General features: G+C 57.8%; 3 protein-coding genes across 4 annotated transcripts in view; 2 read left to right on the top strand and 1 right to left on the bottom strand.

Moving 5' to 3' along the window:
* Positions 1–5145, top strand: part of GALNS (galactosamine (N-acetyl)-6-sulfatase) — a 42479-nt gene extending 37334 nt beyond the window's left edge. For both annotated transcript variants that reach the window (XM_058813379.1, XM_058813380.1), the window contains exon 14: positions 3072–5145. In XM_058813379.1, coding sequence (XP_058669362.1) covers positions 3072–3158 — 87 coding nt within the window. In that variant the 3' untranslated portion in view covers positions 3159–5145. The remainder of the gene's footprint in view (positions 1–3071) is intronic.
* A 7121-nt stretch (positions 5146–12266) lies between these two features.
* On the top strand, positions 12267–16179 carry APRT (adenine phosphoribosyltransferase). Its single transcript, XM_058813680.1, has 5 exons — positions 12267–12384; positions 12752–12855; positions 13821–13954; positions 14737–14815; positions 15180–16179. The coding sequence occupies exons 1-5, from the start codon at positions 12305–12307 to the stop codon at positions 15320–15322; spliced, it is 540 nt and encodes a 179-aa protein (XP_058669663.1). The 5' UTR covers positions 12267–12304; the 3' UTR covers positions 15323–16179.
* A 1586-nt stretch (positions 16180–17765) lies between these two features.
* Positions 17766–22584, bottom strand: CDT1 (chromatin licensing and DNA replication factor 1). Its single transcript, XM_058813726.1, has 10 exons — positions 22164–22584; positions 21596–21760; positions 21295–21509; positions 20885–21079; positions 20624–20772; positions 20287–20390; positions 19906–20094; positions 19326–19460; positions 18472–18673; positions 17766–18387 (listed from the first exon to the last, which is right to left on the bottom strand). The coding sequence occupies exons 1-10, from the start codon at positions 22521–22523 to the stop codon at positions 18224–18226; spliced, it is 1878 nt and encodes a 625-aa protein (XP_058669709.1). The 5' UTR covers positions 22524–22584; the 3' UTR covers positions 17766–18223.
* Positions 22585–22932: the final 348 nt, after the last annotated feature.

Raw genomic sequence — 22932 nt, 5'->3', positions numbered from 1 at the left:
CTGGCAGTGGTGGGAAGGGATGAAGAAGAGATGCACAATTACCTGTTAGTGGATTCCTTGCGTAGAGACAGGGCAGATCCTTCTTCTCCTTTCTAATCCCCTTCTGCAGTTCTCAAAATCCTGGAATTGTGGAATCCTGTAGTGGTTTGGGTGGGAAGGGACCTTAGAGCCCATCCAGTGCCACCCTGCCATGGCAGGGACACCTCCCACTGTCCCAGGTGCTCCCAGCCCTGTCCAGCCTGGCCTTGGGCACTGCCAGGGATCCAGGGGCAGGCACAGCTGCTCTGGGCACCTGTGCCAGGGCCTCCCACCCTCACAGGGAACAATTCCTGCCCAATATCCCATCCAATCCCTGCCCTCTTTGCTTTGAGTCTTCTATGGGACATTTTCAGTGATGTATCTTTAGTCTCCTCCAATTCTCCCCATGCCTGAATTTTCCAAAGTCTTTATTGAAATTGAATTTTTTCAGTTCTGTTTGCTCTTTCAAGTCTCCTGTTGGAAAGTTACAGTTTGGCTCCCCTGTCAAACCCTGCTTAGTTTGTTGAGAACCTGGGAGAGGAACTGGATAATCTGGGGGAGGTTGTCACTTGACAGGAGGTTATGTATCCCAGGGAATGTGTCTGTGGGCTGACAGACAAAATAGTAACAGGCAAAATCTTCTTACAGACAAAAAACCTTGGAACAGGCTCTGACAAAATAGTAACAGGCAAAACCTTCCTGATAATAAATAAATCAATCATCTCCTGAATCAGTCAGAACCTGCTGCCTCTGGTCTGTCACCAGCAAAGAGCTGTGTCCCCTCAGTAACAAGGCAAAGATCTCCCTTAGCTTTGGCCCATCTCTTTATTTTTGGATGTTAAATAGGAAAAAGATTTGAGGGCCCATTGTTTCTGTGTTTTCTTTCCTTATTCAACTTTTCCCTTAATAAACACTGTTCTCTGTTCCTCTGGGGCTTTTGGGTTCAGGCACTGTCCCCAGGGTCTGGCTGCTGCCAGAGGCAGCACTGCAAAGCATTTCTTCCAGAACTGCTTCCCAAATGGAAGGGAGGGCTGGGGGGATCCTGGTCTCAGGGGAAATGTTTCAGTCCCAGCAGGAAACCCAGTGAGTTTTCCATGGTCACTACCCCAAAGTGTCAGGCACAGATTGCTGCCTTTGGGAGCAGGAATGAAGCTGAGCAAACCTTTAGGGAGTGACTGTTGCTGGGTGGGCTGGGGGCTAAATCTGGTGTTGGGGGATGCTGGGAGATAAAGATAATTTACTGCCACTATCTCCTGTCACCTGATGATTTGATAAGGGTGTTTGATGTATTTGGGAGAGAGGAGGAGAATTGTCTTTACTTACATATAAACAAAGTGTGGGGAAGTGTTCAAGGAAGTGTCCAAGGCAACAGAGGGACAGGGCACAGGGAATGGCTCCCCCTGCCAGAGGATGGGATGGACGGGATATTGGGAATGAGGAATTGTCCCTGGGAGCTGTGGCTGCCCCTGGATCCCTGGCAGTGTCCAAGGCCAGGCTGGATGGGATTTGGAGCACCTGGGACAGTGGGAGGTGTCCCTGCCATGGCAGGGTGGCCCTGGATGGGCTTTGAGTCCCTTCCCAGCCAGGCACTGCAGGATTCCAGGACAGCAGCTGGCTCCTCGTGCAGCTCCTGCAGAGCAGAGATGGAGGCAGGGGCAGGGAGGTGTTTGCAGCCCATCCCTGCTGGATCCCCCTGCCCAGGGAGCTCCCCCAGAGGCTCTGCTGGGTGTTCCTGCTGTGTGAGCGTGGCAGAAGCTGCTCTGCAGCTCGGGGTGTCCCCGGGGCTCCCAGCTCAGCCCAGCAGCGGGACCAGGGCTGCAGGAGGCAGCACAGACCCTTTATTGTTCTGCTTTTTCAAAAGAACAAACATTGCACTTCATGTGTTCCTTTGGCCCTCAGTTCCTTCTGCAGGGTGCTCTGGATTTTCCAGCCGTGGTTGCACATTTTGAACCAGAGGAGCAGATTTAGAAAACTACATTAATTGTTCAGCAAGCCTGCAGAGCCCTCGGTGCAGAGGTGGCTCCAGCACAGCTCCCTCTGGGTCTGCTCCTCTGCTGGAATTGCTGGTGTCTCACTGCCATCTGTTGTCAGCTCCATGGAACAAAAACCTGCTCCAGTGGTGTTTTCCTGGGGTTGAGCATTTATTTTCTGTAGGAATTTAGTTCCAAGAAAACAGAAATACTTGCAGGGTGAAAATCAGCAAAATGAAAGGCAGGAGGTCAGTGTTGAACTGGCTTTTAATAGGGGACAGCAAGAATGTCCCATGGATGGACACAGCTGAGAGAGGGAGGCACAAAAAATTCCTGAAGGCAGAGTGGGAAGTGTTATCTGCCCTTCCCATGACCACAATCCCAAATTTGTAATGGCAAAACCTCAGTGAAATTAAAAATGTTCATCTATCCAAATTCCTTCCTCCATTAATCTCTCTGGAAGCTGAGGCTGGCAGTGGATCTCCTTTTTCTGTTCCACACATTCAGGTAGCTCCAGAAACGTGGAAACAAGGCAAACAAATAGTTTTGATGTGCAGGCACTGGAAGACGTGTCTCAGGAATGCTTCCTGCCTCCTCTGCCTGTGGATCCCTCCATCAAAACACTCATTAAAATACCAGCATTCTTATCTCTCTCACACCCTTGGCCTTGTGCTGCCTTCTGCCTCCTCAGGACAGTGCCTGGATATTGCAGTGCTGACAGTGGCAACTGCCCTGGACTGCCAGGGTGTCCCCAAAACCTCCTGCTCTGTTCCTCTGTGCTGCCACAGCAGGGTCAGCAGCACGCCCCAAGCTGGGCTGGGAGAGGCCAGGAGGGACTGGAGTGTCCCAGCACAGGGAATCCTGCACAGCCCAGCATTTGCAGCCTTTCCCAGCTTTGATTTGAGCACTGTTTGGAGTGGGGAAGTTTATGAGCCCAGAGGCTTGGGCTGCAAGAGGAGTTTCATTTTTCAAGCAGCACATAAAAGTGTCTTTGTGAGGATCATAAAGAGCTGCTTGGGGTGAGAGCTTAGCAGATACTTGGTGTGAATCATCTTTCTGTCTGTTTCTGTTTGTTTTTAACAGAATTGGGCCCCTCCGGGCTGCGAGAAGCTTGGGAAGTGCCTGAAAGCACCAGAGTCTGATCCTAAGAAATGCTCTTGGCCTCACTGATGGCTACAGCCCTGCAGAGCTGCCCACAGGACATCCAGTGTGCAATGCCTGCTCCTGTTGGCACTCCTGTTTACACAGGAAGGGTGTGATGTGTGCATGATATCATCACTTGCTCTTCCAAAAGGGCCAGTGTTTATATTCCTCATGCTCAGGGTTTAGCCTCTACTCCTCTCTTCCCCCAGCTCTTTCCCTAAATGGTAACTCCAGGGAGATTGGGTCAGCTGGAAAAGCTCTCTGGACTCTGCCACCAGCTCCAGAATGCCCTGGATCACTCCTGCTCCTTCCACCCAGCCTTGCTCCCTCAGCTGCCCCAACAGGAGCCACGGGACAGTCAGGAAACTCAGAGCTGCCAGAAAGCCCTGCCCAAACTGCCCATGTTTTGTTTGCCTGTGGCTTGTTGTTTTAACATTTCATTTCCATTGTGAGCTCTGGACATCAACTTGTTTTTGCTTTCTCCCCAAATCTGTGAGCTCTGGGTGCAAACCAGGCATCCCTCCTGCTCACAGCTGGGGGGTTTGGATCCAGGGAGAATGCCCTGAGTTCCTTCCATGTGTAGCTGCAAACATTCCCAGGTGATGGTTTCAGGAAAGGTGGGGATTGGGGTTACAGCCCCTGCCAAGGCCTGAAGGAGCTCCAGGAGGGCTGCAGGGGGAATTTGGGCAAGGGATGGAGGGACAGGACACAGGGAATGGCTCCCACTGCCAGAGGGCAGGGATGGATGGGATATTGGGAAGCAATTCCTCCTTGCAGGAGTGGTGAGGCCCTGGCACAGGTGCCCAGAGCAGCTGTGGCTGCCCCTGCATCCCTCAAGTGCCCAAGGCCAGGCTGGGCAGGGCTTGGAGCACCCTGGGACAGTGGAAGTGGAGCTGCACTGGGAGAGCTTTGAGGCCTTTTCCAGCCCAGACCATTCCAGGATTCTGTTGCCAATGGTTGGTGCAGGACGTTTATGGGGGTCAGCTGTTCATTTCAGGGCTTTCCTTCATTTCCAGAAATCTGGGTCTAAAGCTGCTCCAAGCCCTGCTTCCCATCTGGTGCTCTGGGCTCAGAAATGCCCCTTGGCACCAGCACTTAACTCTTGCCCCATTTCCAGCACATGCTCTCCCAGGAATTCTCCTTGTGCAAACCTTCCCCAGCCTGGCTGCTGCTCTCCTGGGGAACACAGGATCAGCCTTTGCTCAATGCCACAGGGCAGATCCCTGCTCTGCCCTGGAGCCTGCTCCACACCTTTCCCCATCTCCAATAAACCTGTCTGAAGCCAGACCAGCCTCCCCTGGGCCCTCAGGGCAGCAGCTGGAGGGAGCCTGAGCATGTTTGGGTTCACACTGAAAAAGGGGAGGTTTAGCTTGGATATAAGGAAGGAATTGTTCCCTGTGAGGGTGGGGAGGCCCTGGCACAGAGTGCCCAGAGAAGCTTGGAGCAGTCTGGGATAGTGGAAGGTGTCCCTGCCCATGGCAGGGGGTGGAGCAAGGTCAGCTTTAAATCCCTTCCCACCCAAACCATTCCATGATTCTCCACTGGTCCCACAACAGCTCCACTTCCACCCCTGCAGTGTTTTCCACAGCACAGGTGCCTTCTCTGTGTGATGTTGTGCTGCCTTAGGAAAATCCAGGTGCTCTGTACCTGGAAACAGCTCAAATCCCTCCCCAGCTAAGCTTGGAGCTGCTGGAGAGCTCTGCCCTTGTGCCAGCTCCAGGCTCCAGCTGCTTCCTACCCCCCTGTAACCCCAAACCCTCCCATTCCCCCATCCCATGCTTTATGTACCTCCCTGGTAATCCCTGCTGTGTGTCTCATGCTGGACAATCCCATTAAACTGGAATGACAACAGCCCTTGGGTCAGCTCTTGCTGTTGCACCTCTCAGAAATCCCAGCCAGAATTTCAGGGATCCCTGCACATCTGCAAGTGCCATTTGTTTATAGCCCACATTTCTCAGGATGTTCCTGCTTGTCCTTCAAGTGTATCACGGCATTTCCAGCTCACCCATAACATTCCTCCCTTGTTTAGACACAGCTCAAGGCTTGGAAGATGTGGCCAGCAGCTGTGGGTCTGTCAGCACTGATAAAACCAGGAGCTCCCCGTTTGCTGGGGCTGCTCCAGCTCTGCTTTGGGGCTTCTCCATGTCCAGGGAGGGGAATGGAGCTGGAAAGGGGGTGGAGGATCCTGAGGGAGCTGGGAAGGGAATGGAGAATCCTGAGGGAGCTGGAAAAGGGAGTGGAGAATCCTGAGGGAGCTGGGAAGGGAATGTGGAATCCTGAGGGAGCTGGGAAGGGAATGTGGAATCCTGAGGGAGCTGGGAAGGGAATAGGGAATCCTGAGGGAGCTGGGAAGGGAATGTGGAATCCTGAGGGAGCTGGGAAGGGGGTGGAGGATCCTGAGGGAGCTGGGAAGGGAATGGAGAATCCTGAGGGAGCTGGGAAGGGAATGGAGAATCCTGAGGGAGCTGGGAAAGGGAATGGGGAATCCTGAGGGAGCTGGAAAAGGGATGGGGAATCCTGAGGGAGCTGGGAAGGGAATGGAGAACCCTGAGGGAAATGGGAAGGGAATGGGGAATCCTGAGGGAGCTGGGAAGGGAATGGAGAATCCTGAGGGAGCTGAGGGGGCTCAGCCTGGAGCAAAGGAGGCTCAGGGGGGCCCTCCTGGCTCTGCACAGCTCCTGGGACAGGGAACAGGGACAGGAGCAGAGTTGTGCCAGGGGATATTGAGTTGAATATCAGGGAATTTTATTCACGGGAAGGGTGAAAAGCAGGGCACAGGGCAGGGGTGATATCCCAGCCCTGAAGTGTTGAAACCCCCTGGATGTGGCATTGGGGTGACTGGTGCTGAGGGCTGGATTTGATCTCTGAGGTCTTTTCCAGCCTCAGTGGCTTTGATTCCACAGTTGTGTCCCTGGGGCTGTCAGAGCCCTGCACTCACTGTAAAATCCAACCAGAGGAGGGAGTCCCTGGCTGCAGCTCCGTGGCAATCCTGTCAGCCCTCAGATCCTTGTGAGGAAACAGCCCTGGTGGGGTTCTGTGCTGCTTAGGAAGAGATCCCCAGGATCAGAGCTGGGCCTGGCCTGGCCAAGCTCCTCAGTCCCAGAGTTTGCTGTGGCCTCTCCTCCCTGTCCCCTGCCTGCTGCTCCCTCCCCTGCTCTGTCACAGCTGCCTTTGGGAGATGCTGCTTTGCCCCTGGACTTGCACTGAGCAGCCACGGGGTTTGTCCCCCTCCCAGCACAGCACAGCCTCATTCCTCATCCCTGGAGCGATCTCAGGACACAGATCCTGCAGGGAAATGCTGCACTTGAAAGCAAGTAAGTGAAGCCATGACGTGTCTGTTTAGAGTAAAAGGACACGAAGCAGATCATAAATTATCAGGGTTTAATGTGACAAAGCTTCTGCTTTAAGTTTAAATAGGAATAGTTGTTTTCCAGCTGGATAATAGGAGGAATTTTAAATGAATGCCTTTCCTAAAACTGTACAGATTTAAAAGTGGTGAGGTGAAGAACTCATGAGGGAAAATAAACTAATTTATCAGCAGTGCAGTCTGTGATTTCACCTGTGAGCCAAGGGAGTAACACCTGCTTTGGGGCACTCTCCCAGATTTTCCTCATGGATCATGGGACTGACTGGGGTTAAAATAACTTGGTTTGTTTTCCTGGAATTATTTTTACCTGGATCAGTCTCCCAGCCAGGGCCAGCACAAGGGTGGGGATGGTGCCTGCAGCCCCCACTGCCCACTCAGGGCACAAAGTGGCCACATCTGCCCTTAAAAACCATCCTGAGCTGCTGCCCTGAAACTTCCCAGCTCAGGAACTGGGGCTGGAGGGATTTCCTGCCCACTCAGGGACCTGCAGCAGTCAAACTGCTCTGGTGGTGGCTTCTGTTCTCCAGCAGAGACAGAAATGCCAAAGGAATGCTGGAGTTTGGGGCTGTGATGTTCCTTTCTTTATGTTTATTATGCTGAGCACTAAAAGCTCCATCTCTTCCTGGCCTAAGAGTCCAAAGAATTTCTTTCTTGCCTTTAATTTCCAATTAGCTGAGCCTCTCAAGCCTCCCAGCTCTGCCCCTGAGGCTGTGTTATCATCCCACCCTCTGTGCAGAGAAGCTTCTGAAATGGATGGAACTAATAATGGTGGAGGAGCTGGGGCTGCACTTCAGGCTCTGGAGCCTTGATTTCAAATTCTGCAGCGACAAATGGATTATTTCCGTGGCAAATTGCTCCCTGGGGAGCAGCAATTTGGGGAGCTGAATGCTGGAACTGGGAAGCTGCAGATCAATTCCCAACACTTGGAGCCAAGGTTAATGCCCTGCAAACTGCCCTGAGTGCAGCAGCAGCGAGGAGAGCACAGCCCTGCCTGGCCAAGGGGGCCTCAGGAATGTTCCAAGGGAAAATGGGGAATTCTGGAACCAGGGAAGTGAGAGAGTCCCATGGATTTGCTGGTAAAACCCAGTGACAGTGGGATTTGAGTACAAGAAGTGGAAGGAGGCTGTGGCACTTGGGACAGTGGCAGCTGCCATTCCTGTCACCTCCAGCCCTTCCCAGACATCATGGCCAGCATCCCAAAATTCCTGTTTCACATACAGGATCTCCTCAAGGTTGGACACTCCTATTTTCCCAGTGACAACACCTTTGAAATGAAATAACCCCATGAAAGAATTCCAGCAGCTGAAGCAGGACCTGTGGAAGGTGAGACCTGAATGGATTTTGAGGGGGAGGAAGGTTTGGGGTGCTGGGAGGTGATTTCTGGCTGCAGAGTCCCCAGCAGCCTCTGGAGCAAAGGCAGCAGAGAAATCCCTCCCCAGGGTCCTGCCCTTGTCCTCAGCACTGGGAAACTTTACAAACTAAACACACTTTTATTCTCTTAAGAGTTCCTTTGCTTGTTCAGCTTCCAAATAACTGTTCTGCAGTCAGAATGGCCTGTTTTCCATCTCTCCTAGCAGTTAGAATACTTGGAAATGGACTTTTCCTTTTGTTTTCTGGTAGCACTGGATGTTTTTCTATGTTATCAGGAGGCGACACTGTGGTGCCCCTTGAATTAAACTGTCAGGTTTTAAGAACAGCTGTAAGGGAAGAGCTGAAATCCCATTTTGGGTTCTTTTCTCCTTTGGAAAACGGCTGTTTTAAACACCAAGGCTCCATTTGCCTGTTTTCTTTATATCCCCTGCCACCATTTAAAGTTTTCTTATTGCTTGAAGCCTAGTTGGGATTATATAAATCCTAAATAAAGGTGGATCCGTAGCCAGAAGCTTGTGGTCTTTTAGAAGGGAGAAAAAAACCTCTGCCTTCCAGCTTCTGCAGAGAGGAAATCTGGCAGCTCTGTGGGCCTTTGTCCCTCTTGGAGTCACTTAACACCCTCTGGGTGACAGGAGCTTGGTAGCACAATTCCCAGCTGAAAGGGAGAGCAGATAAAAGCCAGCAGCGAGGAATGCGAGCCAAATCCATTAGTTCTGGATCAGACACAAAACCCAGGCTGGCCAGGGCAGAGAGAGGAGTTTTGTGTCCTCTCCAAGGGCCTGATCCAACCTGCTGCAGCAGGCAGGAGGTGCTGCCTTGGGCTCCCAGTGAGGCACAGCTGGATCACTTTTATTTTTTCCACACTTTTCCCTCTTTTAGGGGGACAAAACCAGGTCTGAGGCTTCCATCCCGAGCCCAGGATCTGGCTGGGGAGCTGCATTCTTCTGGTGTTGAAATAAGATATTTCAAATTTGTTGTTGGTTTTTTTTTTTTTTTTTTTTTTTTAAGGGTTTAAAGTGCATGAGTTTCCTCAGCTGAGATTGAAACATTCCAGTGGATTTGCAGGGAAATTTTTGTGCTCGTTTTCCCTCGTGGAAGGGAGATGTTGAAATTCGGGGCATTTTGTTCCACTTCACACTGAAGTGTTAAAATCCTGAACAGAACAGAAACTTCCAGGCTCAGCACAGCTCTTTAATTGCCTGGTTAAGCTGATTAAAGTCAGTTCCCAGGCTTTTATATTCCCAGCTTCTGTGCTCCCTGGCTAATAACACCTCTGCTATCAGGATCTCCAAGCACTTTTAAATCACTGATGGTGTCCAGAAAAGAGCAAAGCCAGAGTTCCCTGGGGGAATGCAGATTCCAGGTGCTGATTCCTCTGCCAGGCACAGAGCATTCAGAGCGGATGTGGAGTCACCTCCCGGGTGATATTCCAGAGCCCTTTGACATCACATTTGGAAAGGGGTCCTAGGAAAGTTCTTTGCAGATGGAAATTGCAGTAGGAGTCAGCAGTGTTGTTTGGAAGGTGGAACAATCACAGGGAAAACTGATTTCCTTGGGGTGTTCCAGTCCAATCTGTGCTGGTGGGTGCAGTTGGAATCCCTGGGGATGGGGGATAAGTGAGGAGCTCAACAGGAATCTCAGGAATGTTGTCTTTTAACCATGGTTTCTGGCAGCTGGGTCACTGCAAGTCCACTTTGGTGTAACCTTTGTGCCCTTCCCAGCAGAACTGATGGGGACAGACTGGTCCCACGTCCAGGAGGAGGGGAGCACTCGGCGGGGCACTCAGCAGCTCATCCTGCCAGGTTTGCCAGGGCTTGGTTGGCATGAGGGGCCTGGGAACCTCCCTCAGCCTCCAGGGAAATGTGGTGCAGACTCCTGCAGTGAGGGTGGGGTGGTGGGGGGGCCACAAACAGGACAGGGGTGACACAAACCCCCCCCGTTCCGGCCCCTCCGTTAGTGAGAGGCAGCAGCAGAGCTGCCTGGCAGGCTGAAAAGATCCTTTTTCCCAGGAAATAAACTCCTGCTTATTTATTTCCACGAGTAGGCAGATAAATTCCATCAGCAATTCCATCTGCCAGGAAGAAGAGGAGTTGCTGGAAGAGCTCCTTGTGCAGTGCTGTGCTGTAAGGTCAGCGGAGGAGCCCGTCCAGCTCGGGGCAGGGAGTGTGAGCGCTGCAGAGCCCCGGCTCCCCTGCAAGCCCTGTCCTTCCTCCCCTCTGCTGCCCTGCAACAGCTGCCCAGGAGGGTTCTTCTGGTGCCGGAGAGATCATCTGAGTCCAGGGAAAGGCTCAGTTTGTGGGGGAATGGTTGTGAAGGGAGCACGGGCTGTCTCTGGCAGCAGAGGGAGTTAACCTAACAGGAGTTGGGGTTGTGCAGCCTGAGCAGCTCCAGAGGGACCTGAGGGCTCTTTCCAGTGCCTGGAGGGGCTCTGAGAGAGCTGGAGAGGGACTGGGGACAAGGGCCAGGGTAAGGGGGAATGGCTTCCCCAGAGGGCAGGGTTAGATGGGATGTTAGGGAGAAATTCCTCCCTGTGAGGGTGGGCAGGCCCTGGCACAGGGTACCCAGAGAAGGGTCCAAGGCCAGGCTGGACAGAGCTTGGAGCACCCTGGGACAGTGGAAGGTGTCCCTGCCATGGCAGGGGCTCTCCAGAGGCTGTGGGTGAATCTTTCCCAGTCACAGCTCTCACAGCAAACACTGAGCTCAGCCAGGGGTGTTACAGGCTCCAACTGCTCCTGCTTTCCACAGTGAGCCGTGCCTGGATGCGTTTGGAGCACATCCAAGGTGTATTTGCTAATGGAAGAGGAGATCTGAACTCACTTGGTGGATTTTGCATGGCCAAACAACATTCAGCACTGGGAGATGGGAGCTGTGGGAGCTCCCTGCCCTGCCCAGGGCTCGGTGACACCAGGAGCTGTTGCTCCAGGACCTGGGGCTGTGTTATTGTCCCTCATCCCAACCAACTGGTTTAACCAACACAGAACGACTCCAGGAGTTCACACGAGGTGATGAGGGATGGGAAAGTAGGAAACAGTGAAGTCCTGAGGAGTTTGCTGTCTGTGTTGTGCTGAGCAGGGTGAGGGGGTGCAAATGGAGCCCCAAGGCAGGGAGCTCCTTTCTGAGGCTGGGGTCAGGCAGGTAAATCCAGCTCCACACGGAGCAGGGACCTGGGAGCTCTTGAGAGGGGAGCCTGGGGCTCCATCCACTGCTGTGCCAGGGCTCCATGCACCTGCGAACTGCAGCTCCATGTGCCAGGGCTCCATACACCTGAGAACTGCAGCTCCATGTGCCAGGGTTATCAGAGCTCCATGCACCTGGGAACTGCAGCTCCATGTGCCAGGGCTCGATGGCCCTGGGAATTGCAGCTTCATGTGCCAGGGTGCCAGGGCTCCATGGCCCTGGGAATCACAGCTCCATGTGCCAGGGTTATCAGAGCTCCATGGCCCTGGGAATCACAGCTCCATGTGCCAGGGTTATCAGAGCTCCATGCACCTGGGAACTGCAGCTCCATGTGCCAGGGTGCCAGAGCTCCATGCACCTGGGAACTGCAGCTCCATGTGCCAGGGCTCCGTGCCCCTGGGAATTGCAGCTTCATGTGCCAGGGTTATCAGAGCTCCATGGCCCTGGGAATCACAGCTCCATGTGCCAGGGTTATCAGAGCTCCATGCACCTGGGAACTGCAGCTTCATGTGCCAGGGTTATCAGAGCTCCATGGCCCTGGGAATCACAGCTCCATGTGCCAGGGTTATCAGAGCTCCATGCACCTGGGAACTGCAGCTCCATGTGCCAGGGCTCCGTGCCCCTGGGAATTGCAGCTTCATGTGCCAGGGTGCCAGGGCTCCATGCACCTGGGAATCACAGCTCCATGTGCCAGGGTTATCAGAGCTCCATGCACGGGGGGATTTGGGCTCTGTACATGAAGTGTCAGAGCTCCATACACCTGGGGGTATCAGTGCCTCGTGTCCTGGGGTACCAGACCTTCATGGGGAGCTGGGGGCTCTGGGATAGCTCCATGTCCGGAGTATCAGACCTCATTGCACCGGGAATCTGGGGCTCTGCGCACGGGATACCAGAGCTCCGTGTGCCCGGGGAGGGCGATGCTCCATGCTGCAGCATACCAGAGCTCCGAATACCGGGATACCGGGGGGACTGGGGCTCAATGCCGCGGGGTACCAGAAGCCCAAATACGGGGTGGACTGGGGCTCAATGCTCTGGGATACCGGAGCTCCAAATACTGGGGGGACTGGAGGTCCAATGCCCCGGGATACCGGAGCTCCAAGCACCGGGGGCACGGATGTTCCACGCCCCGCGGTACCACACCCTCCGTCCCCAGGTCACCTCCGCTCCCTGCCCGGTGCCGCCCCCGTCCCGCCCCTCCCGGCCCGTTCCGGCCTGCGGGAGCGGAGCGGCGGCGGCGGCTGCGCACGGCGGGGCCGCCATGAGCGACGAGCGGCTGCGCCGGGTGCGCGACCGCGTCCGGCCCTTCCCGGACTTCCCCGAGCCCGGCGTGCTGTTCCGGTGAGACCGGCACGGGATCGGGGATGGGATCGGGGGGGAAACCGGGGCTGGAACCAGGACAGGGGATGGGGCCGGCCATGGAGGCAGGACCAGCGCTGGAACTGGGGATGGGAGCAGGGCTGGAGCCGGGCCGGGGACTCGCTGCCAGCTCCTGTGCCCGCTGCCCATCCCTGGCCCCGGCAGCACCAGGCAGCGGCCTTCCTCGGGATCAGGAGCCTCCCCTGGGATCAGGAACCTTACCTGGGCCCAGGAACCTTCCCCGGGCTCGGGAACCTTCCCTGGGGTCAGGAGCCTCCCCTGGGATCAGGGGCTGAGCGTTTCCAGAGCAGCCCCGCAGTTCCCTCACCCCTGCCCTCCCTTATTGCAGCGATATCAGCCCCTTGCTGAAGGATCCTGTGGCCTTCAGGGCTTTGATTGATCTTCTGGAGGATCATGTGAGGGCACTTTACCCGAAAATCGACTTCATTGTGGGTGAGTGTTGGTTGAACAGCCCCGAGCAGTGTGTCCTGGGTGGGAAGTGAGGGGCGGCCCTTGGGGAATGTTGTGGCCCTTGGCCACAGAAATCACCTGAACATTGGCCTCTGTCACGAAGTAACACCAGAACTCTATCCTTCTCCTCCTGCTGTCATTCCTGAAATGCTGGTCTAGGATGTGGCAGGTGCCCTTTGACACTTCCATGCCAGTGCATAATTCATTGTTAAAAAGGAGGGGACACACAGAGCCTGCAGTGTCCCCACGCTGTCCCCAGGGCAGGCAGGCCCTGTCCCAGCTGGTTTTCCTCAGGGAGCCTTTCCAGGCCAGCACAAATGGCCTTGGTGGCCAGAACACCTCAGCTCACCTGGCCAGGTGCTGAGGAAGAGGAAGGCAGAGCTTGGGCTGGGCCACAGCCAAAGGGGCACAGACCAAACCTGGCCCAGGTGAGATAAGTGAGGGCTGCCCGAGGTGCAGAGTTCCTGCTCGTGTGGCTGGGCTGATACCAGGGCCCTGCTGCCTTTATCTCTAAGGAAAAGGGTCAGAGGGGAGGGAAATGGGCTCTTGGGGCCAGCAGCAGCATGTGTGAGTGAGAACAGGAGTCTGGGCTGTGCTTTCAACCCTCACAAGTCGCTTGAAGAGCAAATTGCTTTTAGAACGGGAGGATAAAACAGGGGGGTTATGCCAAGACCTTCCCCCAGTGAAATGGCTCCAATCTGAGTGATGGGACAAGAGGAAAAGGCCTCAAGTTGCACCTGAAGGGGGTTAGGTTGAATATGAGGGAGTATTAAATTCACTGAGAGGGTGATGAGGTGTCGGGACACGCTGCCCAGGGCAGTAGTGGAGTCACCATTGCAAAAAATACACGGATGTAGCCTTGATGGTTGGACTTGATGGCCTTGGAGGCCTATTCCCAGGTGAATGATTCCTGATTCCCTGATTGCCTGTTCCTGCTGTGCCCCCAGGCCTGGACTCGCGGGGGTTCCTCATCGGGACCCCGCTGGCGCAGAGGTTGGGCATCGGCTTCGTGCCCGTGCGGAAAAAGGGGAAACTGCCCGGTGCCACTGAATCCATCTCCTACAGCCTGGAGTACGGCAAGGCAAGGCCTGGGGCTCACCCTGGGGGCGCCAGGGGGGCTGAACCCACGGGGAGGGGGTCCCAGGGTGGGTTCTGATGCCCTGGGAGTGGCACTGAGCCGGCCCCGAGCCGCGGTCGCTCCGTTTGTGCCCATGGGGGATGTTTGGTGCTGTGCCGTGATTCTTCTCAGGGGGTGGTGCTCAGACCTGGTGCTAAATGGCTTTCTTTGGCTTGAATCCAGGGGCATGACCACGGAGAGTGTCCCCACTCTGGCAGTAAGTGCTGTAAGTCAGAGCTGTCCTGCATGGCTTCCCCCATCCCGCCCCGTAACCCGCGGCTGCTCGGGGGCTGAGCCTCAGCCTGTGCTGCTCCCACTAGGAACTAACAGCAGCAGAGCCCCCAAAGCCAGGCCTAAGCCACGAGGATTGTTTGGGCCAACTGAGCTCGTGTGACACATCCAAACAGGTGCCAGTTTGGATCTGGCTCTAGGCAGAGCTCCCCAGGGCGTGACAGGAGATTTTCCTTGCTGGAGAGCTGCTCTGGGATAACATTCCACCATAACGCACACCATGAAAGTTCAGGATCTTGGTGTGCCAGAGGGTTGGCCCAGCAATCCCCTCCCTGCTCTGTGTTTCTGTGGCGCTCCCCTGTAGCTGGAATTCGTGGGGTTTTTGGGATTTTAGGTGCTGAGTATTCATGCTGATGTCGCTGAGGACTTGTCTGTGCTCCAGCATGAACCAGCAGCTCCTGAGGGGCTTCTCCCCAAGGCCAGACTAAACCAAAGCTGCTCTTTGCTCCCTGCAGGCTGAGCTGGAAGTCCAGAGCGATGCTGTGGAGCCGGGACAGAAAGTGGTGATTGTGGATGACCTGCTGGCAACTGGAGGTGAGGGAAGCACGTGTGATCCTGTGTGCATGGAATCATGGAACAGCTGGGGGGTTAAATCTGGAGGGGAGGGAAGCACGTGTGATCCTGTGTGCATGGAATCATGGAATGGCTGGGGGGGATAAATCTGGAGGGGAGGGAAGCACGTGTGATCCTGTACCCCTGTGTGCATGGAATCATGGAATGGCTGGGCTGGGTAAATCCCATCCAGTCCCACCCCTGCCCAGGCTGCTCCAAGCCCCCTCCAGCCTGGCTTTGGGCACTGCCAGGAGTATCCACACCTCTCTGGCACCCTCAGCCTGGCAGCAGCAGGGGTGGCTTTGGGGTGCCCCTGGAGTGAGGATGTTTCTGCTCCCCTCCACAGGAACCATGCGTGCTGCCTGCGAGCTGCTCAAGAGGCTGAAGGCTGAAATCCTGGAGTGCCTCGTGATCATCGAGCTGAAAGCCCTGAAAGGGTCAGAAAAGCTGAATTCCGTCCCTTTCTACTCCCTGCTGCAGTATGACTGAGGAGGGAGCACTGGGAACAAATCTGGGGCTGTATGTAGTGATTCTGGCTGTCACAAGGGGGTGGGGAAGGGGGAATGGGGTTAATCACAGGTTTTGGGCGTGGCCAGATGCTCTTCAATCCTGAATTTCCCAAGCACTGTGTTGAGTGTAATGATCCTTTTTGGAGTTCATCCTTTCAGGAAGAAGGAACAGGCGGACTGACTGGGGGGGATGGAGACCAAGTGCAGCTTCTCTGAATCTGTGTTTTTTAGGAGACCAAAGTGACAATATTGCTGCTGAGGCAGGAGAGCTCTGACAGGGCACCAGCATTTCCTGGGCTGGGCTGTCAGCCTCCAAGGAACCTGCTGAAAAATTCCCAAAGAAACACAGGAGATGGGCAAAAAGCAATTATTTCTGTAAAGGACAAATCCTGCTGTGTCTGACCTCAGGATGGGCTGGGGCTCTGTGCTGTCACACCAGAACAAGCTGCTCTTGCACCAGGGCTGTGCTTGTTGAGGGGAATGAGGTGCCTGCTGTGCCCTTAAATCAGGATGGTGCTGCTGTGGGATGAGCCCAGTCAGTGTTTTCCTTCCCTGGAGGCCACAGGCACCTTGTTCAGCACAATTCCCCTTCTCCTGCACCACATCCCACCCCTGTGCTGCTGCTTCCCCTCTGCTGGGCTGTCCTGGGCCATCAGAGCCTGTCCTGGTGGGAGTTTGGTGCCAGGTGAGGCCCAGCAGAGGTGTTGCAGGGGTCTCAGGTGTGTGAGGGGGTTTGGAGATGCTTCCTCCAGCACAGTTCAGTTTGCTCACAGTAAATCCCTGTGTGCCAAAACTTCCACGAGCCTGAAACCAGCAGGGACTGGACTCACACGTAAAATAAACATTGATGTATTTTTATATTTCCTAAGCTGTCTCAGAGCTGTTGTTGCAGTGGCTGAAGCCGTGAATGACCCTTGGCAGTGTCTCAGCTGGTCAGTGGGGCAGGGCTGTGCTGTGAGCTCTCCCTTGTCTCCCAAATGCTTGGAATTGTTTCCCAGGGAGCATTCAGGTGCCTTTGCTTTGCTTTGCACCCACCTCTGGCTGCAGAGGCTTGGTGAGCTCAGCTCCCCTTCCCCACCCAGCACCTGGGGCCACCTCCCAGCCAGCCCATCCACTTGGAAGGAGCATTCCAGCTATTTTCATCCCCTTTTCCTGAAAAACCCCTTCAGCACTGCTCGGTTTGCACTGAGGAACACAATTCCCTGGTGACCAGGCTGCCCCAGGGGAGCCAGGGCAGGCAGCACCTCACAGCTCCCTACTGCGGGGGAGGAGGAGGAGGGAAAATCAATTCCAGCCCCGAGAGCCGTGGAAAGCAGCTGCGTGCTGGGGAAGCAGCGTCAGCCCTGCCCGTGCCAGCAGGTGACATCAGGGAACGTGGGGACACTGCCTTGGCCCTGCCAGCAGCCCCTGATGTCATCTGCTTGGACAGACCAGGCTGGGCAGGGGCGGCTGCCAGGTGGGAGAAGGGTTTTATCCCAAGGAGCAGAGGGGTTTTACCCCGAGGAGCAGAGGGGTTTTACCCCGAGGAGCAGAGGGGTTTTACCCCGAGGAGCAGAGGGGTTTTATCCCAAGGAGCAGAGGGGTTTTACCCCGAGGAGCAGAGGGGTTTTATCCCAAGGAGCAGAACGGGGGCTCGCCAGGAGCTCTCCTGGGATGTGAGCCTGGCTGCTGATTCCAGCTCCTTTCCAGTCCTGCTCCACTCCAGCTGCTGCAATCCAGCTCCTTCCCACCTCAGTGAGGTCCCTGAGCGTGGCTGAGAGCCCAGCCTGCCTCAGGAGCCCCCAGCCTCACACCCAAACCCTGGGCTGGGTTTAATCCCTGTTCCTCCTCTCTGGAAAATGGGCATGCTCCTGCACAGGCAAGCACGGGCCTGGAGGAGGAGGAGGAGGAGGAGGAAGGCCTCTTGCTCCCTCAGGAAGTGCTGTGGGATCTGCCAGACTCCAGCATGGGATGAGAGGATGAGGGAGCCCCCTTTCCCTGCAGCTCCCTGGTGTCCCCAGCCTACCTTGGGGAGCACTGTGAGCTGTGCCTGCCCTGCCCCTGGGCAGCTCCCACCCCAACCTGGGCACGGTGCCAGCCCAGCACCTCTGTGCCATCCTCACCCTCTTTGTCCCTCTTGCCAAGCCACTTCAGCCTGAGTGGCCTGGGATTTCCCCTGGGAAAAGCAAACCCTGGATCCCCATCAGCCCTGCCTGCCCCTGTCCTGCAGCAGCTGCTCCCCCAGCCCCATCCACAAAAGCTGCATTCAGCTCCCTGCAAGCCCACGCTCACTTTTTCCAGTGAGTTTTTCTCCAGGAGCTGGATGGGGAGCCAGCCCTTGCCGGCGCCAATTGCCATGGAGAACCACGAGACAGGCAGCGAGGAAGAGCACTGGGTTAACACAAGTCAGCTATATTTAAAACATTTAATACAAATGTGTTTTGACAAGTCCTGCAGTTGTTTCCAGTGAGGACTGGAAGATGCGTTTTCCCTCCCTTAAAAACAGAACGAGGCCCAAAGCTCCAGAAACATCAATTTGTGACTTTTTCTCTCACTCCTTCCTGCCTGTCACCCTCTCAGCCTGCCCTGCTCTGCCTTCACCCCACCAGGACCCAGTTAATGGAAGAAACCTCTGAAATTGGACCTTCAGGAGAACCGGGAAAGGGAGAAGAAAAGGTTCCTCAGGTTAGGGTTGCTTTCATCACCACCCCAGGATTGCTCCAGGACTAGGGGACCTACATTCCTCACAGCTCCCACCACAGGATCAGTTAAATTAAGGCATTTTGCCCTTCCTCAGACACCCAAGGACGAGCCTCCCTCCAGCCCAGCCCAGAACCCAGAGCTGTCGGGATTTGCTACATTCGAGGAGATTGCACAGAAAAACCCCAACCCTGAGGGGGGCTCAGAGGGCTCCAGCCTCCTTGGCCGCCTTGTTGAGCCTCTCAGTGACGAGGCCCAGGTCCTTCTCTTTGTCCAGCTTGACGTAGACGTCCGTCCTGAGGTTGTGGATGCCCACCCAGTCTGGCAGGAGCTCGGCGAAGAGCCGCACGTGTTTCTCCATCTCACCTGCAGCGGGGAGCAGCGGGGTCAGCGCTCAGCTCTGTGCATCGCCTTCCTCCCACAGAGAGACCCCCCAAAATCCCTCCCTACCTGGCGCCACCAGCTCGGGGCAGCTGTCGGCCAGGCGGGCGCAGAGCAGCTCCATGCTGAGCGCCGCCTTCTTCTCGGCCACGAAGGCGCCGCGCAGGAGGCGCGCCAGGGCCGGCAGCCGCGCCAGCCGCGCCGCCCGCTGCTCCTGCCCCGCGTCCCGCGTCAGCAGCGCCGCCAGCCGCGCCGCCTCCTTCGCCCGCACCTGAAACGGGGACACCTGAGCATGGCCACACCCCCAGCCCTGGCACAGAGTGACTCACCCGCTCCAGCAGCCCCTGGGACACCCACCCTGAGCACGGGCAGCACCCCCAGAGGAGGGGATGGGCACAGGGAGTGCCCCCAGCCCCAGGTGAGGCTCAGCATGGTGTGACTCACCAGCCCCTGGGACACCCACCCTGAGCACGGGCAGCACCCCCAGCGGAGGGGCTGGGCACAGGCAGCACTCCCAGCCCCAGCCTGATCTGACTCACCTGCTCCAACAGCCCCTGGGACACCCACCCTGAGCACAGGGAGTGCCCCCAGCCCCCTGTGAGGCCCAGCACGGTGACTCACCCGCTCCAGCAGCCCCTGGGACACCCACCCTGAGCACGGGCAGCACCCCCAGAGGAGGGGATGGGCACAGGGAGTGCCCCCAGCCCCAGGTGAGGCTCAGCATGGTGTGACTCACCCCGCTCCAGCAGCCCCTGGGACACCCACCCTAAGCACGGGCAGCACCCCCAGCGGAGGGGCTGGGCACAGGGAGTGCCCCCAGCCCCAGCCTGATCTGACTCACCTGCTCCAACAGCCCCTGGGACCCCCACCCTGGGCACAGGGAGTGCCCCCAGCCCCCTGTGAGGCCCAGCACGGTGACTCACCCGCTCCAGCAGCCCCTGGGACACCCCTCTGAGCGCACTGGAGGTGCTGGCAGGGGTTGGGGCTTTGGAAAGTGCCGGCTCCCCCGCGCTGGATTCGGCCGTTCTGAGGGCCAGGTTGGCAAGAGCTTTTTCCATCTGCTCATGTGGAAGAAGGAGGAGGAGTTGGGTTACAGTTCAGGCTGGAGGAAGGAGAAGTTTCCCCTCTGCCGCCCCCGCTGTCACCCGGCAGCCCAGCCCAGTGATCCTGATCCATCCTGCCTGCACAGAGGAGCTTGGAGTGCTTCATGGAATCATGGAATGTTCTGGGTGAGAAAGGACTTGGAAGTTCTTCTCATTTGCAGTCCCCATGGCAGGGGCATCTTCCACTAGCCCAGGTTGCTCCAAGCCCCAATGTCCAGCCTGGCCTTGGGCACTGCCAGGGATCCAGGAGCAGCCACAGCTTCTCTGGGCACCTGTGCCAGGGCCTGCCCATCTCACAGGGAACAATTCTTTCCCAATATCTCATCCATCCCTGCCCTCTGGCAGTGGGAAGCCACCCACACCTTCCCAGAGGTGGCACAGACAGGGTGCCCTGGCTCACCTTGGGGCTCAGCATGCCCCGGGCCGTGCTCAGCACCTCCTGGGCCGTGCTCAGCCTCTCCTCCTGCGGCGGCCGCGGCAGCTCCGCAGGGCTGATGTCCGGCACCTCGTCCACGTTGAAACGGGGATGCCACCGGGTCAGCTTCTCCTCTGGCACCACCATGGGAGGGCTGAGGGCAGCCAGGAATGCCTGAGAAGGGTGAGAGCTGTGTCATGGCACCAGGATGGAGAGGCAGCCGCTGCCCCGCGCTCCCAGCACAGCTTGGTGACACAGGGAGCGGATTCAGAGCCCAGCTCCAAGAGGAATCTCCGTGTCCTTCAGCCTGGATGGCACCAGGCACAGCCCCAGAGGCCAGAGCAGGGGGTGCCAGGTGCCCCTCACCTTGTGGTGCTCCCTGACGATGTTGACCAGGTTGCGGTGGAATTCCCTCCTGCGCTCCAGCAGCCGCGACGCCGACAGGTGCGGGCGCCCATCCACCTTCTCCTCTGCCAGGAGGGACACGAGTGTCACCCGCACGCCCCAGCAGGGCACAAACCACGGCAGGACAGGATCACAGCCCTGCCACGGAGCTGAGTCGCTGCCTGGATGTTCTCCCTCCTGTCCCAAACCTGTTTCCCACTTCCAGTACGCTCAGGGGGTCAAATTAACAGACCAAGCAGAGCATCCCTATGGATTCAGGGATCAGGCAGGACTGAGAGTACCCCAAAACCATCCATACCTTCCCCCAGGACTGGCTCCAGCGTGAGCTGATACTCAGACTTCTTCTTCCCACCGCTGCCGAAGGTGGGGACGTTCTTCTCCTGGCGCAGCCGGTACGAGCTGGGATACACAGCCTTGATCTGCCCCAGGTGCTGCTCTTCAAACTGCCTGTGACAGCACCACGGGGGTTGGGGACGCCCAGAGCTGCAGCTGGGACCCCCGAAAGGGGCTGCTGGGACCCCGAAAGGGGCTGCTGGGACCCCGAAAGGGGCCAGCTCACCTGCGCATCATGTCCTGCACGCCCTGCTTGACCTTGGCGAAGGTGACGGTCTCGGCGCGGTTGAAGAGCATCCCGGCGATGGTGTCCACGCTGCGGAACATCTCTGCCAGCACCCGGAACTTGTAGGGCAGCGTCAGCCCCGGGGGCAGCTCCTGGGCCAGCGTGTGGAACCGCTGGTACGCCGGGAGCTTCTGCCTGTGGGGAGGGACAGCACGGGGTCAGGGCCCTGCTGCTGACCCCGTGCCCACCTCCCACCCCACCCCAAAGCCCTTCTCTGGGTCGGTATCGGGGTCACGTCACCTGTGGCATCCGTGTCACACCACTCAGAGCCCCCACAGCCCTCAAACCCTCACAAAACCACTTCAGGGCAGTGGCAGCCCCCTCAAATCGCCCCTGCAGCTGCTCCTCACCCGGTCTCTCCCTCTGGAGCTGCCACCCCAGTGTCCTTGGTGTCCCCAGCCCCGGTGGCCGCTCTCCTCTGCCGGACGCGCTGCTCCAGCTGCCGCACCCGCTCCAGGCGGCTCCGCAGGTCACTGCTGGTCCCGCTGGGGACAGAGGGGACCTGGCCCGGCACCTTCATCACCTTCATCCTCTGCAGGCGGCCCTGCAGCTCGGCCACGTCCTCCTGGGCAGGGAGGGGACACAGGGTCAGAGCGGGACAGGCGGCACCGAATCCGCAGAGCCGGGAGCGGAGCCGGGATCAGCCCGTACCCGCTGCAGGCGCCGGGCCGGTCCCGGGGATCCTGGGCCGGGCTCTGTCCCCGTGTCCTGCCCACGGCCCGGGGAGCCGCTGCTGCTGGCCGGGGGGGTCACGGCCGGGTCCTGTGACAGCGGTGTCGGGGGTCGAGGAGTGGCCAGAGGCGAGGAGCTGGTGGCCTGCAAGAGAGAGGAGAGTTAGGGACTGTCCGGGGTCCTTAGGGACTGTCCGGGGAACCCACCCGCCCGGCGCCCCTTCCCCTGTGCCCCCCAAAGTCCTGCATGGGGAGGGGGAGCCATGGAGGGGTTTGCAATAGGGGCAGAGGGGCTGAAGGGGGCGAGTTTTGGGGTTCGCGCGCTTGGGGCCGGGGTCAGTCCGGGTGAGGGGGGATTGAGAATCAGGAGAAGGGGAGGCGAGTTTGGAGGGTCCTGCACGGGGAAAAGGGGTGGAACGCTTGCGGGGTTGTTGTTTTTTGGTTCCACACGCTCCCATCCGCTCCCCCGCCCCTTTATCCTCCCCCACCCCATTGCAGGGCCGCATCCCCGAGGAAGCGGCGCATCCCCGACCCCTCCATGTCCCTACCGCTCCCGGAGACCCCGGCTCCGCATCCGGGGGCAGCTCCAGCCTCTTCCGCGCCGACTTCCCGCTCGGTTCCCCGAACCGGGCCCCGAGCGGCGACCCCGCTTCCATCTCCCGCCGGTTCCGTTTCCTGCCCGCCAGGCCCCGCAGCGCCGGGGAGCCCCCGCGGGCCGGGGTGCGCGGCGAGCCGGGCAGCGGCAGCGAGCGCCCGCTGAGCCCCGCCGGGACACCATCCTCCTCCTCCCGGTGCACCGGGGCACCGGCGAGGGCGGCCTTGAGCGGGCGGCCGCCGCTGCGCTTGGCCGGGGCTCCGGTGGTCCCTTTGGTCTGGCCGAAGAAGTCGGTGAGGCGGAGCTGGGCCATGGCCGCGGTCCCGGTTCCGGTCCCGGTTCCGATCCCGATCCCGGTCCCGCTCCCAGGAACACGTGGGGTCGGTCCCGCGCGCTTCTCTCTTGGCGGGAGCCCGCGCGCCGAGGCCCCGCCCACCGGGGGGCGGGCAGTGGTCACGTGAGGCGGGTTTGGCGCCACTCGGCTCTTAAAGGGGCCGCACCCCTCGGAGCCGTGCTGCACGTGGGGGTCCGGGGGGGCCGGGACAGCTCCGGGGGGCCGGGACAGCTCCGGGGGACGAGGGGCTCTGGCCTTGCTGGGTCAGGAACCAGTTGATGCACCATGGGCAGGGATGGAGGTTGCCCACTCCAGGTTGGGCTCAGTGGGGTAAAATCTGGGAATTTCCATTGGAATGGTGCTGGTGGTCATCCCTGATCTGCTCTCC

This window comes from Ammospiza caudacuta, chromosome 13 (genome assembly GCF_027887145.1).
Source record: "Ammospiza caudacuta isolate bAmmCau1 chromosome 13, bAmmCau1.pri, whole genome shotgun sequence".
Taxonomy (NCBI): domain Eukaryota; kingdom Metazoa; phylum Chordata; class Aves; order Passeriformes; family Passerellidae; genus Ammospiza; species Ammospiza caudacuta.
Note: the sequence above shows the minus strand (reverse complement) of the source record. Positions and strands in the feature narration are given on the sequence as shown.